At 52.7% G+C, this 14395-nt stretch overlaps 1 protein-coding gene across 6 annotated transcripts in view; it reads left to right on the top strand.

Annotated features, from left to right (window-relative positions):
• Positions 1-1228: 1228 nt before the first annotated feature.
• LOC311605376 (disks large homolog 5) overlaps positions 1229-14395 on the top strand; it is a 120050-nt gene continuing 106883 nt past the window's right edge. For 3 of the 6 annotated variants that reach the window (XM_084795864.1, XM_084795867.1, XM_084795866.1), the window contains exon 1: positions 1229-2126. In XM_084795864.1, coding sequence (XP_084651990.1) covers positions 1823-2126 — 304 coding nt within the window. In that variant the 5' untranslated portion in view covers positions 1229-1822. The remainder of the gene's footprint in view (positions 2127-14395) is intronic. The other 3 variants (XM_084795863.1, XM_084795865.1, XM_084795868.1) reach the window with 2 other exon arrangements.

The following is a 14395-nucleotide window of genomic DNA, read 5'->3' on the forward strand; positions in this document are numbered from 1 at the left end:
TGTGATATGAGTATGTCTTGATTGGTAATTGGGTGGGAGAGCCCAGCCTACTGTGGGTGGCACCGTTCCCTGGGCTAGGTAGGGGTGATGGGCTGCATGAGGAAGCTAGCCGAGCATGAACCTGGCAAGTGAGTCAGCACACACCAGTCCTCCAAGGTCCCTGCTGTACCTCCTTGGCTCTGAGTGAGCGTTCCTACCTTGTCTTCTCTCAGCAGTGGGAGCGACCTGGAAATATAAGATGAAATATACACCCCCCCCACACCCCCCAAATTGCATTCGGTCATGGTATTTGCCAGAGAAACAATAAAACTAGCCTTATTGAGTCGAATGGAGAGGCATCTTCAAATAGCTTTGCCCCACCATGTTGGAATCCATGTTGGGTTACAGAGACCTGAAGAAACTGATAAAGCTATCAAGCCCAGCCTCCCAAAAACCCCACGTGTTCACAAAAATGCTGATGTTACTTCAGCACTACAGCGGCCTGTTGAACTTACTCATGAAGCCATAGCTGGGAACCCCTGGTCTAATACTCTTCCACACCCCCAAACCCCCAGGGGAAAAACCTCAGGTGAGCGAAGGTCATGGGTTTTCTTCCACCCTGAACATCTTTCTGAGGCACAGAGCCACCTAAGGGCAAAGCCTGGCTCTCTTGTCCTGGTCATTATTCAGAGTTTGCGTCCTATGAATAAACGTGGTTTCTGTCAAAGAAGAAACATATTTGACACACTTTTGCTTTGGGTGACAGTGACATGTAAAGACTTCTTGGCCAGTCCTAGCATGTGAGTCAGTGGTTCTAATGTAGAAGTTTGCCCCTGAAGTCACTATGGGAACATAAGGTAACTGGGATTTGCTACAACCTTGGGGTGACACTGAGGGGATGAGCACTTTTCTTGCCAGAAAGCTCCACCACCCACAGAAAAAGCTCTTTACGCACGCACACCCCAGTTCCCACAAGCATCCAACTACCTTTGACTCTGGAACTGTGATACAGGAGAGCAGGACGCTAATAACTGTTGGGAAGGTTGGGGTATTTTCTTGGGAGATTTTCTAAGAAAATCTTGGAATGGGCACCGATTATGGGGAGAGGTCTTAAATTGCAGATGTCTAAGTTTAGTGGAGGAGGGTTCCATTGTGTCCTTGGTTGATTTTGGAATTCTCAGAAGACCCTGGATTAGGGGCAGTACGTGAACCGGGTGGGGGCTGTTTCTCCCAAAAGCTGGGGGCTAAGTGCCGGCGGCCGCTGGACCCTTCTCCGCCCAGGGCTTCAAGTTGCCTGCCACCTCCTCCAGGCCGAAGGCGGGCCCGGGAGGAGAGAGGCCAGAGGGGCGGGCCGCAGCTGTGCGGGCGGCGGTGTGGGAGCTCCGGTGAGCCGGGCCGGAGCCGTCGGGCGCCCGGGGACTTATCGCCCCGCGGCGATCTCGGTGTGCGGCGGGGCGGTGGGTGCGGAGGCTGAGAGGGAGGGGGGCATGCCTGGGCGCTGCGAGGCCTCCGGGCGCGCCCCGGCCGCCGTCCCCACCTCCGCCTCCTCCTTCTCCTCCTCCTCCGTCTCCTCCTCCTCCTCCTCTTCCAGTCCTGCCGCTGCCGCCGCCGCCGCCGCCGCCGCTGCCGCAGCCAACATGGCTGCGCCCCGGAGCCCGGGAGGCGGCCGCTGAGACCTGCCGATCCTCCGGGCCCCGAGGCGCGCAGGCCCCGGCCCATGGGCCCAGCCGCCTCGCGACTCCCGGCGCGCTAGGCTGCCGCCCAGCTCGGCGTGCAGCCCGCCGGCCTCGGGGAGCCCCGGCGCCGTCCGGCGGGGCGGGGCGGGGCGGCGCGGGCCGCCACCATGGAGCCGCAGCGCCGGGAGCTGCTCGCCCAGTGTCAGCAGAGCCTGGCCCAGGCCATGACCGAGGTGGAGGCCGTGCTGGGGCTGCTGGAGGCAGCGGGAGCGCTGAGCCCCGGCGAGCGGCAGCAGCTGGACGAGGAGGCGGGAGGTGCCAAGGCGGAGCTGCTGCTCCAGCTACTCCTGGCCAAGGAGCAGGACCACTTCCAGGACCTGCGCGCCGCCTTGGAGAAGACTCAGCCTCACCTGCTGCCCATTCTCTACCTGAACGGCGTCGTGGGGCCGCCTCAGTCCGCAGAGGGCGCAGGTGAGTGGCCGACCCCCGCGCGGCCCCTTCTGCCCCGCGGCCACCCCTTCTCTCTGCAGCTCACCTAAAAAAGAAGGGGGTGGGGTGGGATGGGAGGCGGCGAGGCTCTATTCGCGGCCGTTGCTCTACCTGTCTGGCGCGCGTGACACCTTCTCTCTTAGCCCACCGGGGGAGGGCCGGATGCCTGGAGACCGAATTCACACCTCCTGCCTCGGTCCTGCTGTTTTCTGGGAACAATAAGCCCTCGCCGAAAGCCTTAGTCTTCCTTCCCTCTCCTTGTTGCCACCGCTGCAGAGTCCTTCGGAGGCCACCAGGTCCTTTGGCGGGCCTGAGGTCGGAGGACACCTCAGAAGGATGTTGGCCAGCCCCTTCCTTTTCTAAGCTCCTCACGGTCGGCTAGCCCCTCGCGAGCCAGAGGTTGCAGTGATCAAGAAGGGAATGAATATAGGTCAGGGGCAGATCCCCTAAGTTTTGATCCCTGCCACCCCATTTTAGGATCATTCGAGTCTTTTTCACTTTGTGTCCTTTTCCTTCTCGCCGCCCGCCCCCCCCCCCCCCCCGCCTCCCCTGGATCTCAGTCTCCTAACTCGCACAGATTTGCCGTGAATTGTGCACAACTCCTTCCCCCGGTTTCTTTGGAAATTGTGGGCCCGGAAAAGTTGAGGAAGTTGCATTGCACCATGGGAAAATCTTCGTAGTGGTTGTTGTAGCTCAGTTCCCTCCCTGACTGAGAGCTCTGAGTTCCCGGTGGAGGAGAGCGCTGGTGACTGATTCCTTTGAGTGGTGCCCTTTGGATCCCTGTGTTCTTGCTCTTGGAAGTGACTGATTTGTAAGTGTGTGTGTAGGGGGGAGGGGTACCGCTGGGAGTTTGTGACTAGTGGTAGCTTGTCCTGACTGGGCTGGGGAGAGAGACGGGGAAGGATGAGGGCTGGCGTGGTGTTTGCTGTCTGTTGTGGCAGGAGCTCTACCTTATCACATTTAATCTCTGTTAACAGCACGTGAGCTCTCTATTATTCCTGCTTTGCCAGAGAGAAAACTGTGGCTTGCAGTGGTTAAAATGCCCAGGAAGGATTAAATACCAAGAGTGGTGAATGATTGTCTCTTGCTTTTTAAAAAACATAGCCAGGGCCTGGAAATAGCAAGTGTGTCTTGGTCTTGTTTTAAGTTGAATCAATACATATATAAAAAAAATCAATAAAGGCACATATGTAAAAGAATAGTGAATAAAGAGAGCTGGAAAAATAAAACCTGCCCTTAGCAACTTGTGGGCCAGAGGTTGAGGAGACCCGTTTATGGGACTGTTAAAAGCTACACTTATAAAGGGGGTGATTTTATTAGGTGTCTCTGGTAGCAGGCTCTCATCTCAATAGCCCTCTCTCTAGCGGGAGGGCACTGACATAGAGAGAGGCCAAACTGCCAGCCACGAGGCAGAGCGCTTCACGGACGCCCTTCTGTCTTCCCCTTGGCCTTCTGGCTTTTGCATTCTGTTTCTCAGATGTGCACTCTGTCCCTACAAGTATGGTTTATTTGGAGTCTCTTTGAATAGTCCTTTGAAGTCGCTTAGAAGGGGCTGTCACAGGCAGCTAAGAGAATAAAAGGAGCTCATCAAAGTGACTTTTCCTTTCTTATTGCTTCCAGCGACTTATTTTTGAAGGAAGAGGTTTGTCAAAGGATATGTTTGCAGAAGTCTCAGAGAAAGAGAGTAGCCTAGAAGTCCTCACGGGGGTGTGTGTGTGTGCATCAGCCCCAAGGTTGATCTCTGGACTAGAGAAACTAGCATACAGATCACCACTCACTAAGTACACTCTTCATGCCCTGTAGAGAAGGTGTGACCTCTGGTGTGACCTTTAGGGCGCTTCTCCTGACCTCCAAGGAGTGGGATACCATAAGTTTGAGATTTATGGCTAGGGCTGTGATTTTTTTTTTTTTTTTTTGGTTCCCCACACTTCATAAGTCAGAATTGTTTCAGAGAGATTCATGAAGTCCTTAGAAAAATAAATCCCAATAGTTCTTCATTTTATTTAATAGGTTAGAAGAAGCTGGCATAGCACTTGACATGGCAAGACACTATCTGGGGGCCTTGGTGAGCAGGGTGACATGGTGTGTGAGTCCCTGGGTGTCTGGGTGTCTTTGTAATGCTGTGACTGATGAAACACAGGGGGAAGCAGGGCTCCTGTTCTGGACTGATGTGCTGCCGTTGAGCAAGCTGTGTCTTATCTTCCCATCTCACTGACCTGTGGCCACCCCAGTGTCACAGACTGGTGCCTTAGCATCTGCCTTCCATTGACTTCCCAGGGCCAGTGTCAGGTACCAGGAAGATGAGATGGCGGAGAGGTGACAGACACCGGGAGCCTCCCTCCTGTTTCTTGTCTTAGGTGCTTCCTCCTGGTCGCGACCAGGCCTTCCCACTACCCTTTCAAGGGATTATTGGTCATGAAAAACTCTGATATCATGCTCACACACGGATTTGTAGGGAAGGAAGCGAATTCCTTTGCCCCAGCTGGTGACAGTGAGAGGTGAGAACTTCCCTTTACTGGGTGACTGGGGGGTGGGGGGGGAGAGCGTCTCCTGTGTCTTTTATTGTATCAGAGTTGAATTTGGTTACTCCATTAGTGTTTCCATCTTGAATTTGATCGGAACATCTGATTTCTCTTGCAAAGATCATCAGGTTCTGCTTCTACGCTGGATCTTGGGGTCTTCGTCTATGTGGTAGGCCCCACAGAGTAGCCCAAGGCGCCCTGCTGCCTGCCTTCAGGGGGCAAAATGTCTTCAGGGAAGGATCAGGTGTCCAGTTACTGGGCTTGGCTTGGTGACTGCAGAGGCAGGAGTGTGGCCATATGTCTTGAGGGCTTGTTTGGGCAGTGGGATGCCAGAGGAGAAGGAACTATTGAGTGACAGGTACAAGAGCGGGCTTTTTGCTCTTAAAGCTGCGTACTGTATACCGTCCTCCAGTGCTCTGATCCGTGCCCAGTGTGGCTCTGACTAATTGCCATCTAAATGTCAAAGACTTCTTAAATTATTTTGTGCCAGGCTTCTCTTGGAAGATGGAACTTGGCTGCCTGCTGCATCTCGCCACCCATGTCTCTTCCCTCCTCCTGTGCCTCTTCTTTATTTCCTAGAGAGAGGTTGACTTGCTGTCACCAACATGAATAGAATGGCATAGGATCATCTGCTGAAGGAGTGGAGATAAAACTGGAGGAGAAGCCGGGGTGGTGGCGCACGCCTTTAATCCCAGCACTCAGGAGGCAGAGGCAGGTGGGTCTCTGTGAGTTCGAGGCCAGCCTGGTCTACAAAGTGAGTCCAGGACAGTCAAGGCTACACAGAGAGACCCTGTCTCGAAAAATAAAACAACAAACAGACCAACAAAACCTGGAGGAGAGACTGGCACTTGAACTTGAAACAGAACTTGATTTTTTTTTTTTTAAGACAGGGTTTCTTTTTGAAGCCCTGACTGTTTGAACTAACTCTGTAGACCAAGCTGTCCTCGAAGACAGATCTATCTGCCTGCCTCTGCCTCCTGAGTGCTGAGATCAAAGGTGCTTTTTTAAAGATGTATTTTCTTTTATGTGTATATGTGTTTGGCCTGCACTCACTAGGTGGGCTATGTGCATGCAGAGGTCAAAAAGTTACAGATGGCTGTGAGCTGCCAAGTAGGGGCTGGGAATTGAACCTGGGTCCTCTGCAAGAGCAACAGGTGTTCTTAACCACTGAGCCATCTCTCTAGTCCCCTGAGGCGGGCAGCAGAGGGAAGAACTGTAGAGACTACAGGAGCTGAAAGAGAGAAGGTTGACATTGGCTCTGAATGGATGGGGGGCGCAAAAGACTTTGGGGCACTGTGACTCTGGGTCTAGTCGGAGGTTTGGGTGTTCCCTGAGACATAGGTGTTGTAGAAGGTGAGACTGGAAACCTTTTTTGTTTTTTTGTTTTTTGACATAAGGTGTTCCTCTGCAGCCCAGGCTGGTTTCAAACTTGTGGAAGTCTTCCTTGCTCACCCTTCTGAATATTGAGATTACAGGTGTGAGCCACCATGCCCACCCTCTCTGCCCACCTACACTCTTTACACACACACACACACACACACACACACACACACACACACACACACTCACTCCCCCCACCCCTTCTTAAGGAGTAACCCTGCCAGGCTCTTCCAGAGATTAGTGTGGGTGGCTTTCTGTTGCCAGGTGTGGGGTATTTATTATTTTGTGGTGACTGCCAGGGTCTTTTGTTTTCGCTGCTGCCTTTGGACACCAGCCACTTTTGCTCAGTCCACTCTGCCCTGGGAGATCATCAGGGGAAGAGGCAAGCTAGCATTGCCTTTCAAAGTTGTGCTATTTGAAGAGACAAGGCGGAGGAACCTGAAGGCAGTGGTTGAGGAGAGGTTTCTAAATGGGCGCAGGTTGCAGTTCTCTGTTTAAGTTGAGGATTTAAATCGTCTTAGGCAAAAAGGGCAACTTATTGATGTATAATACAGTCATAATGACATTTACAAGCTACATGTCGGACAGTGGCCCCATAAGATTGTATTAACCTAGTGATGTTTCCATAAGCAAACTCCACGATGGCAATATAACGGTGGAATCACCTAACACCACCCCAGTGTTAGGTGACACATAGCTACGTCCTAAACCCTTGACCCAGATGAGAGCTAATTGACCTCTGAATCTTGCAAGCTTTTTCACAGGCCTGAAATGTAGCCTCGGTCTTGGTGGGCTTTATTATGCTCAGTGGTCCTGGTCAGGGAAGGAAGGCAGCTCTGTCCACTCCAGTAGAAAAGTCTTCTGGAAGAGTCTTGATTGTCCTGACTAGGGCTGTGTGCCCTGTGAGGCAGAGTGGCCGTGGCTGAACTTAGAGGCTAGGGTCGGTTTGGTTAGTGACCTGTTCCAGTACAAGGCAGCGTTTAAAGAAGCAGTTTCTCCGAGGGGAGATGAGCGGGAAGGATATTATAGAGAGATAGGCATTAGGCCCGGCACAGTCCTTGATAAGATGAGAAGACTGGATCCTTGCTGGAGTGCGCAGTGTTGTGGGCTGCTGTGGGCTGTTGTGGGCTGCTGTGGGCTGCTGTGGGCTGTTGTGGGCTGTTGGTGGGCTGCTGTGGGCTGCTGTGGGCTGTTGTGGGCTGCTGTGGGCTGCTGTGGGCTGTTGTGGGCTGTTGGTGGGCTGCTGTGGGCTGTTGGTGGGCTGCTGTGGGCTGTTGGTGGGCTGTTGGTGGGCTGCTGTGGGCTGCTGTGGGCTGTTGTGGGCTGCTGTGGGCTGTTGTGGGCTGCTGTGGGCTGCTGTGGGCTGCTGTGGGCTGCTGTGGGCTGTTGTGCGCTGCTGTGGGCTGCTGTGGGCTGCTGTGGGCTGTTGGTGGGCTGCTGTGGGCTGCTGTGGGCTGCTGTGGGCTGCTGTGGGCTGTTGTGGGCTGCTGTGGGCTGCTGTGGGCTGTTGTGGGCTGCTGTGGGCTGCTGTGGGCTGCTGTGGGCTGCTGTGGGCTGCTGTGGGCTGTTGTGGGCTGCTGTGGGCTGTTGGTGGGCTGCTGTGGGCTGCTGTGGGCTGTTGTGGGCTGCTGTGGGCTGCTGTGGGCTGCTGTGGGCTGTTGGTGGGCTGCTGTGGGCTGCTGTGGGCTGTTGTGGGCTGTTGTGGGCTGTTGGTGGGCTGCTGTGGGCTGTTGGTGGGCTGTTGTGGGCTGCTGTGGGCTGCTGTGGGCTGTTGGTGGGCTGTTGTGGGCTGTTGTGGGCTGTTGTGGGCTGTTGGTGGGCTGCTGTGGGCTGTTGGTGGGCTGCTGTGGGCTGCTGTGGGCTGCTGTGGGCTGCTGTGGGCTGCTGTGGGCTGTTGTGGGCTGCTGTGGGCTGCTGTGGGCTGTTGTGGGCTGCTGTGGGCTGCTGTGGGCTGCTGTGGGCTGTTGTGGGCTGTTGTGGGCTGTTGGTGGCTAGGCCGTGAGCAGGACAGTTAGCTTTTCTAAACCCGTCTCTTGCTGTGGTAAGATGTCTCAGACAGTTGCTTGAGGTCATCTGAACTTGTAGAATCCTAAATGTACGGACCCCTAATGTCAGGTGGCCTGGAGTTTCCAGTCTCATCCATCCATGCTGCCTGTCCATCCAGCGGTAGCCAGCGTCTGTGGGATGCATAGCTTAGGTTAGTCCCCTCCCACCCTCCCACCTCACCCTGCTGCACCTCCTTGAATCCTCTGACTCCTGGTGCAGAAAGGATGACGGGCAGGAAGATGCAGAGGAACACCGAGGAAACCTCAGAGTCACACTAGTACCCAGCCTGCAGACATCCCCCCTTTCTCTTCCTCCTTTCCCAGCCATGACCACCATTGAACAGGGTCTGGACTGTCCCTTTGACACTCTCCAATTCTGTCCCTCCGTCTGTGTTGTTCTGGGAGAGGTTAAGCCCTATAATACCCGTCATCCCTGTCCTCGCCACAGGTTGGCAAGGGCTGTCTTCTCTGTCTGGGTAGATCTTAATAGCTCAGTGTTTAGCAGGGGAACTGGATGTTTGGAACTGTGGAGACCTCTGAGCTTAATGTTGAAGATATCTTTAAGATTCACAAAATGGGCTTTCTTTATTTCTTTTTATGTTTATGCTTCCTTTTGTAATACTTGCAGTTGGGAGTTTTTATGGAAATTTTACTGTGAAGCAAAGCCTTGTCCTGTTTTCTGCAGGGATGGCACACTCGGACAGTTTTAGCAGCTCATGTATCTTATCAACCACACTGTCCCAAGCCTGCTGGGAAGTCCAGTGGGCGAGTGAGCCCTGCCCGCCATTTTGGAAGCTCTCCCCTCCTGGGTCTCAGTGTGCTGTCCCGAGTCCTGTTCTTCTTCCCCTGAGCTCAGCCCAAATACAGCCACAAACCACTCACACTTCAGGGTACAGGTGAGAACAGAGGAAGGGCATGTTGTTAGTGTAGTGAACCCTGCCACATCATAGTGGCGGTAGGGACCGGGGATGGCCAGATTGCTGAAGGTCGGCTGCAGCTCCTTGTGAATAAATACTCTAAACAGGTGTAAGGGTTGCTGGCCCCGTGGCTGTGGGTCTCAAGCACAGTGTCATCCCCAGGAGGGCACTGCCGGCACTGTCACTTCGAGGCCTCTTTGAGCGTGTCTCAGATGCACACATTAGTGTTGCCGCTCTCACTGTGCCTGTGATGGAAGCTGGTGGTATGACAATCAATGTCTTAAGGCTTCAAGGTCACCCGCCAGGTTCCGGCACTACAGGGCTGGCTGCTCCGAGCTGTGTGAGGCAACCTTTCGTTTTCAGACTCCAGTATCAGCCAGCTGTCCTTGAAAGAGCCCCCTGTGGGATCTGCTTCTAAGAGCTGGCCTGACCTTGGCTGAGCCTCTGGGCTTCCTGGCCCTCGTTCAAAAGCAAAAACAGAATTGGCGAGGCACTGACTGGGGAGTTTCTCAGTCCTGTGGGGTTCTGAGCACTCCCCAGATGGCTTATAGTCCCAGGGGTGTGTGACAGTTGTGTTGGAGTGGATTTCTGGGGGGGGGGGGGTGGTGGTTCCAGCTCTGCACCGTGGCTGCTGTTAATCTGCTTTAATGTTGGTCTTGAGTGATTTTTGATACTCAGCCTTTCTACTTCCCGAAAAAGTAAGTGGAGCAGGAGAAATGTTTTGTCTCTCCCTCTTTCTTTTTGGCCTCGCTTCAGACAAAGCACCTGCACCTTCCGCAGCCCCAGTGGGAGGGAAGCGGTGTAGTGATTTCCTGGGAGGATGTGCCACGGGGGTAGCAGACACGGAACAGGAGCCCTGAGCTACATTGCTGCCTGGAGCTGGGGCTGCCAGGTGTGTTTAGCAGGGGATTTTAAATGGAATAGAGCAAGAGATAATTGGATTTTGCCCCCCTTTTTTGTTCTTCAATATTTGCCTGGAATAGGTTGTAAATCTTTGCATTGTGTCTCAACTGAGATTTTTTGAGGTGGGATTCCACAAAACAACTGCAGAGACATTTTTACCTGAACAAGTATTTGGAGTGTCCCGTGTGGACTCTCCAGCCCTCTGACCCTGGGGAGGGTGGTGCCTGCATTCGTTTCAGCCTAAGAGTCATAACTCATCTGGTTTCAGATATTTTGTTTTTGTTGTTGTTATTTTTTTAAACTGTAGTAAGATTTATATACACTGACTGTGAGCTATTTTGTTTTTAGCACAACAATGTATACACTGTGAAAATAGCTAGTCTGAGTATTTTAAGTGTGCACCTCAGTGGTATTCAGTATTTTTAGACTATTGGGTAACCCATACCATCATCCGTTTGCAGAACTTTTCCATCTTGTGGAAGAGAACCCATTAGATGCCTCTCCGCTTTCGGTGGTCAAGTGGGACCATGTAGCAGTTCCACGGGCAAGCTCATAAAGAGCTGGCGTGTTGTTTGCCTTCTGTCCCTCACACTTTAACTCAGGACCGTGTAGAGGCCTAGTTCTAATAGTTTTCTTTTGTCTAAAATGTAAGTGTAATATATGTTCACGTACGCACATACTCGCGCCCCTCCCCCAGCCTCCAAATAGGCGTTACTAAGATGTAGGCAGCTCCTTTGGATTGCAAAGGAATTAATTTCAGAGGTTGTGGGTGACTCCTTGGAGGCCCAGACTTCAATTATACCATCCCAGCGGATTTGAGAGCTGAAAGCCATTTCTTCCTCCTTTGCAGTGCTCGCAGTGTCACCCCAAAGGCCTCACAGTGTCACCCCAAAGGCCTCGCAGTGTCACCCCAAAGGCCTCGCAGTGTCACCCCAAAGGCCTCGGAGTATGCCATTTCGGCCTCTTGGGCCACTCAGGCTTGGTTCGCTTTCTCATCTCGAGCCTAGATCTCTATCAAGATGCTCTTCCAAAAGTCTCGGGTCAGCATTTCCCCAGGAAACACGTTATGAGCGCTGATTTGATGGGATGCAGATGCTGTTTCTGCCTTGGCCTGACTCTGTGGTCCAGAGCATTCGGATAGTGCCGCTCTGAGCAGTCCTAACTCCTCTATACCAGGCTCTTGAGAGCAAGTGTGGGCCAGTGTGCTCTGGGCCTTTGCTAGATTGGCTCCAGACTGATGCCCTTTTCTGTGGGGCATCTTGAAGCATCCGTGTTCAGAGGAAGGCACACAGAAGCCTCAGCATTAGACATAGTACAGGAACACAGCATGTCTTACTTATTTTCATTTCCCATGCTCCTCTTACTTGGAGCGATCAACCCATAAACGCTTCCCTTCTTTCAGCCTCTGATGCCAGCTGAACTAAACACATGTAGTTCTGGGGCCAGAAGCTGTCAGATTTTAGGTATGCGTTCTTGCTGGGCCTGCCGTGGCTTCACCAGAATGAAGTCCGATTTCATGGACATCACCCTGTGAGATGCTTTTCCCCCCTAGGATCAAGGCTGTGGGGCTGAGGCTCGGGTCACATGTCAGGGCTTCTAAGGGTGCCTTGGGGGGATGTGTGGGGACAACTGTGGTGCCTTGGCTGCTGCAGGTCTGGGGAGACCCAGTAACTGTCAGACAAGAATAAGTCTTTGCCGAGCCTTCGACGGAAGCTGGTCTGGAGAACCAGGAAGATGTCCTCCGTTCTGAGAATGTCACGGAGGATGGGTGACATGGAAAAGTGAATGAATGGCCCAGGTGGCTTGGATGTTGTAGGTGGCATTGGAGCTGGGGGCAAGGTTCTGGGAGTAGAGGCAGTTGAAAGCTCTGAGCACACTCTTGAGGGCCCAGCAATTTAGGCTTACATCTTAGCATTTCCACCAGATCTCTTAGCTCCATTAGCCTCTTAGCCTTCAGGACTTCCTTTTCTCCATCTGTGAACGGGATCAGCCCGTAAGTGGACTTAGAAAGCATCACAGGACCCAGGCCGTGCATGCGGTTACAATGACAGAAGCTGAAGGGGCAGATCTGGGGTGTGCATCAGTGAGGAGGCCATGCCTCTTTGGTAGATCAGCTTCTTGAGGCTTTGGCCCTTAAGGAGGCATCACCAGGTGCCGTGGCAAGGACCTTTGCAGTCACCTGTGCTCAAATGGACACCATGGAGATAGTGAGGTGAGCCGAGGGGACCCAGGGAAGACAGTGGTAGTGAAGAGGGAGCGTGTGTTAGACAAAGTCCTTTCTTCCTTCTCTCCTGCCTTTTAAAGCCTTTGCCTTCTTAAACGTGTGGAAATGGAGTGGACGCCAGCAGCCCTGTCGCTGTACTGACCTCTTCCAGCAGCCTTAGGCCCCTGCGGTACTTTAGAACAAAACCCAGCTGGTGTATCACTCATGTGAGCATATCTCAGGCCTGTCTCAAAGCAACTCGCATCTATTCTGGTCTGCCCCAGCCTCCCTCATATTGCGGTATTGCCTGTTGGACCTGGTGTGGTGGTGCACACCTTTAATCCCAGCACTTGGGAGGCAGAGGCAGGGGGATTTCTGTGATTTGGAGGCCAGCCTGGTCTCCAAAATGAGTCCTGGACAGCCAAGGCTACACAGAGACACCCTGTCTCAGAGGAAAAAAGAAAAAAGAAAAAAAAAAACCCAAAAATAAAAAGGTATTGCCTGATTGTATGAGGTCCCACAGCCTTTGGTTAGAGGGTAATCCTTATAGACACAGTCACAGCTTTATCTGTCTGTGTGTCCTTTCTTTCCACAACTTGTCACTATGTGCTTGGTCCCTGCTGCTACTCCCTTTGCTCCGCTGGTGCTGGGCCCACAGAGGTCACCTCCACACCAGCACGATCCATGGAGGATCAGATCCTGGGCCCCTTGTGAGCATCCTGCTCTGGATTTGTTAAGCCATCTTATGCCAAGCTGGTATTCAGTTTTCCTTGTCTCATCAGGTAATTTGTTCAAATATGGATTTTAACAAGGGCTAGCTGTTACATTTAACTGATGTCACCTGCGGACTTTGTAAGCTAGGGAGCAGGGTCTCATCATGCAGGCTGGGCCCTGGAACTCATGGCATGTTCCATCAGGCTCTGCGTGGATACTTTTACAAACCTGTCTGTAGTGCCCCCTTCCCCAGCCCCATGCTTGGAGAAAGAAGAGCTGCCTAAAAGCTTTACCTTTCTTCCTTGGGTGAGTCACAGCTGGCCCCAGAGGCCTGTTTATGGAGGGGCCTTGCTTGCACCTGCTTCCTCTGTGTACTTAAAAAAATTTTTTTTGTAGGTTTCCTTTTGAGGTGAACCATTTAAAGAATGGCAAATGACCCAACAAGGCTAATGAGAAACCACCAGTCCTTGCTACCCAGCAGAGTGATGTATGGGTAGTGCACTGAAGTCCTGTTGGGCATCTGGTCAGTTGTTGTGAGAAGCCCTTACCCTTTTGTTTATTTATTTATTTTTGAAAAAAATTTCTTGAGCTTAAAACAAAACAAAAAACTGTCACTAGCCGGCCCAACCCTAAATTGCATAAGAGAGCCATTGTCCCGGTGACACATTAACCAGCCCCACTTGCTGCCTGTGCAGGGAGCAGCCCTGCTGGCTTCAGTTGCCTGTGAATGGGTCTGACTTTGGCAGGAGGGACCTCTGTGCTATGTGGCTTTCTGTGACAAAGCAAAAAACCCCAGCTGCCACCCTGCTTGCCACTAAACAAAGGTGTGGTATGTCTGGTGGTTTTATGTTTTTTTTTTTTAAGATGTATTTATTTTATGTGTATGAATGTTTTTGCCTGTGTGTGTATGTTAACTACAAGTGTGCCTGTTGGGCCATGGAGACCAGAAAAGGGTGTTAGATCCCCGGGAACTGGAATTAAAGGTGGTTGTGTTAGGATTCTGCCCCAGTCTGCCTGTGATGTCATTACCTGCCCTGCTGCTGGGTGTGCCCCTGCCCAGGAGGATTATAAAAGGACAAACCCACCCATCTCAGCTCTCCCTCTCCCTCTCTCTCTCCCCCCTCTCCCTCTCTCTCCCTCTCTCTCCTTCTCTCCCTCCCTCCCTCTACCTCTTCCCCCCTCTCCCTCTCTCTCCCTCCCTCTCTCCCTCTCTCCTTCTCCCCCCTCTCCCTCTCTCTCCCTCCCTCTCTCCCTCCCTCCTTCTCCCCCTTCTCCCTCTCCCTCCCTCCCTCTCTCCCTCCCTCTTCCCTCCCTCTCCCTCCCTCCCTCTCTCCCTCCCTCCCTCTCCCTCTCTCTCCCTCTCTCTCCTCTCTTCCTACCTCTTCCTCTCTCCCTCTCTTGCTGTCTCTCTCTCCCTATCTCTGTCTCTCTGTTTCTCTCTGGGCACCCCTCTCACTTCCCTCTCTCCCATGCTCATATAATAAACTTCTTCATATCATAGCTGTTGTGTGGTGCATATTTCATGTTATATCTCATATCTCATTGAAAAGGTTGTAAGCTGCTGTGT

Source organism: Acomys minous (genome assembly GCF_964271855.1).
Source record: "Acomys minous genome assembly, chromosome: 9".
Lineage (NCBI taxonomy): Eukaryota > Metazoa > Chordata > Mammalia > Rodentia > Muridae > Acomys > Acomys minous.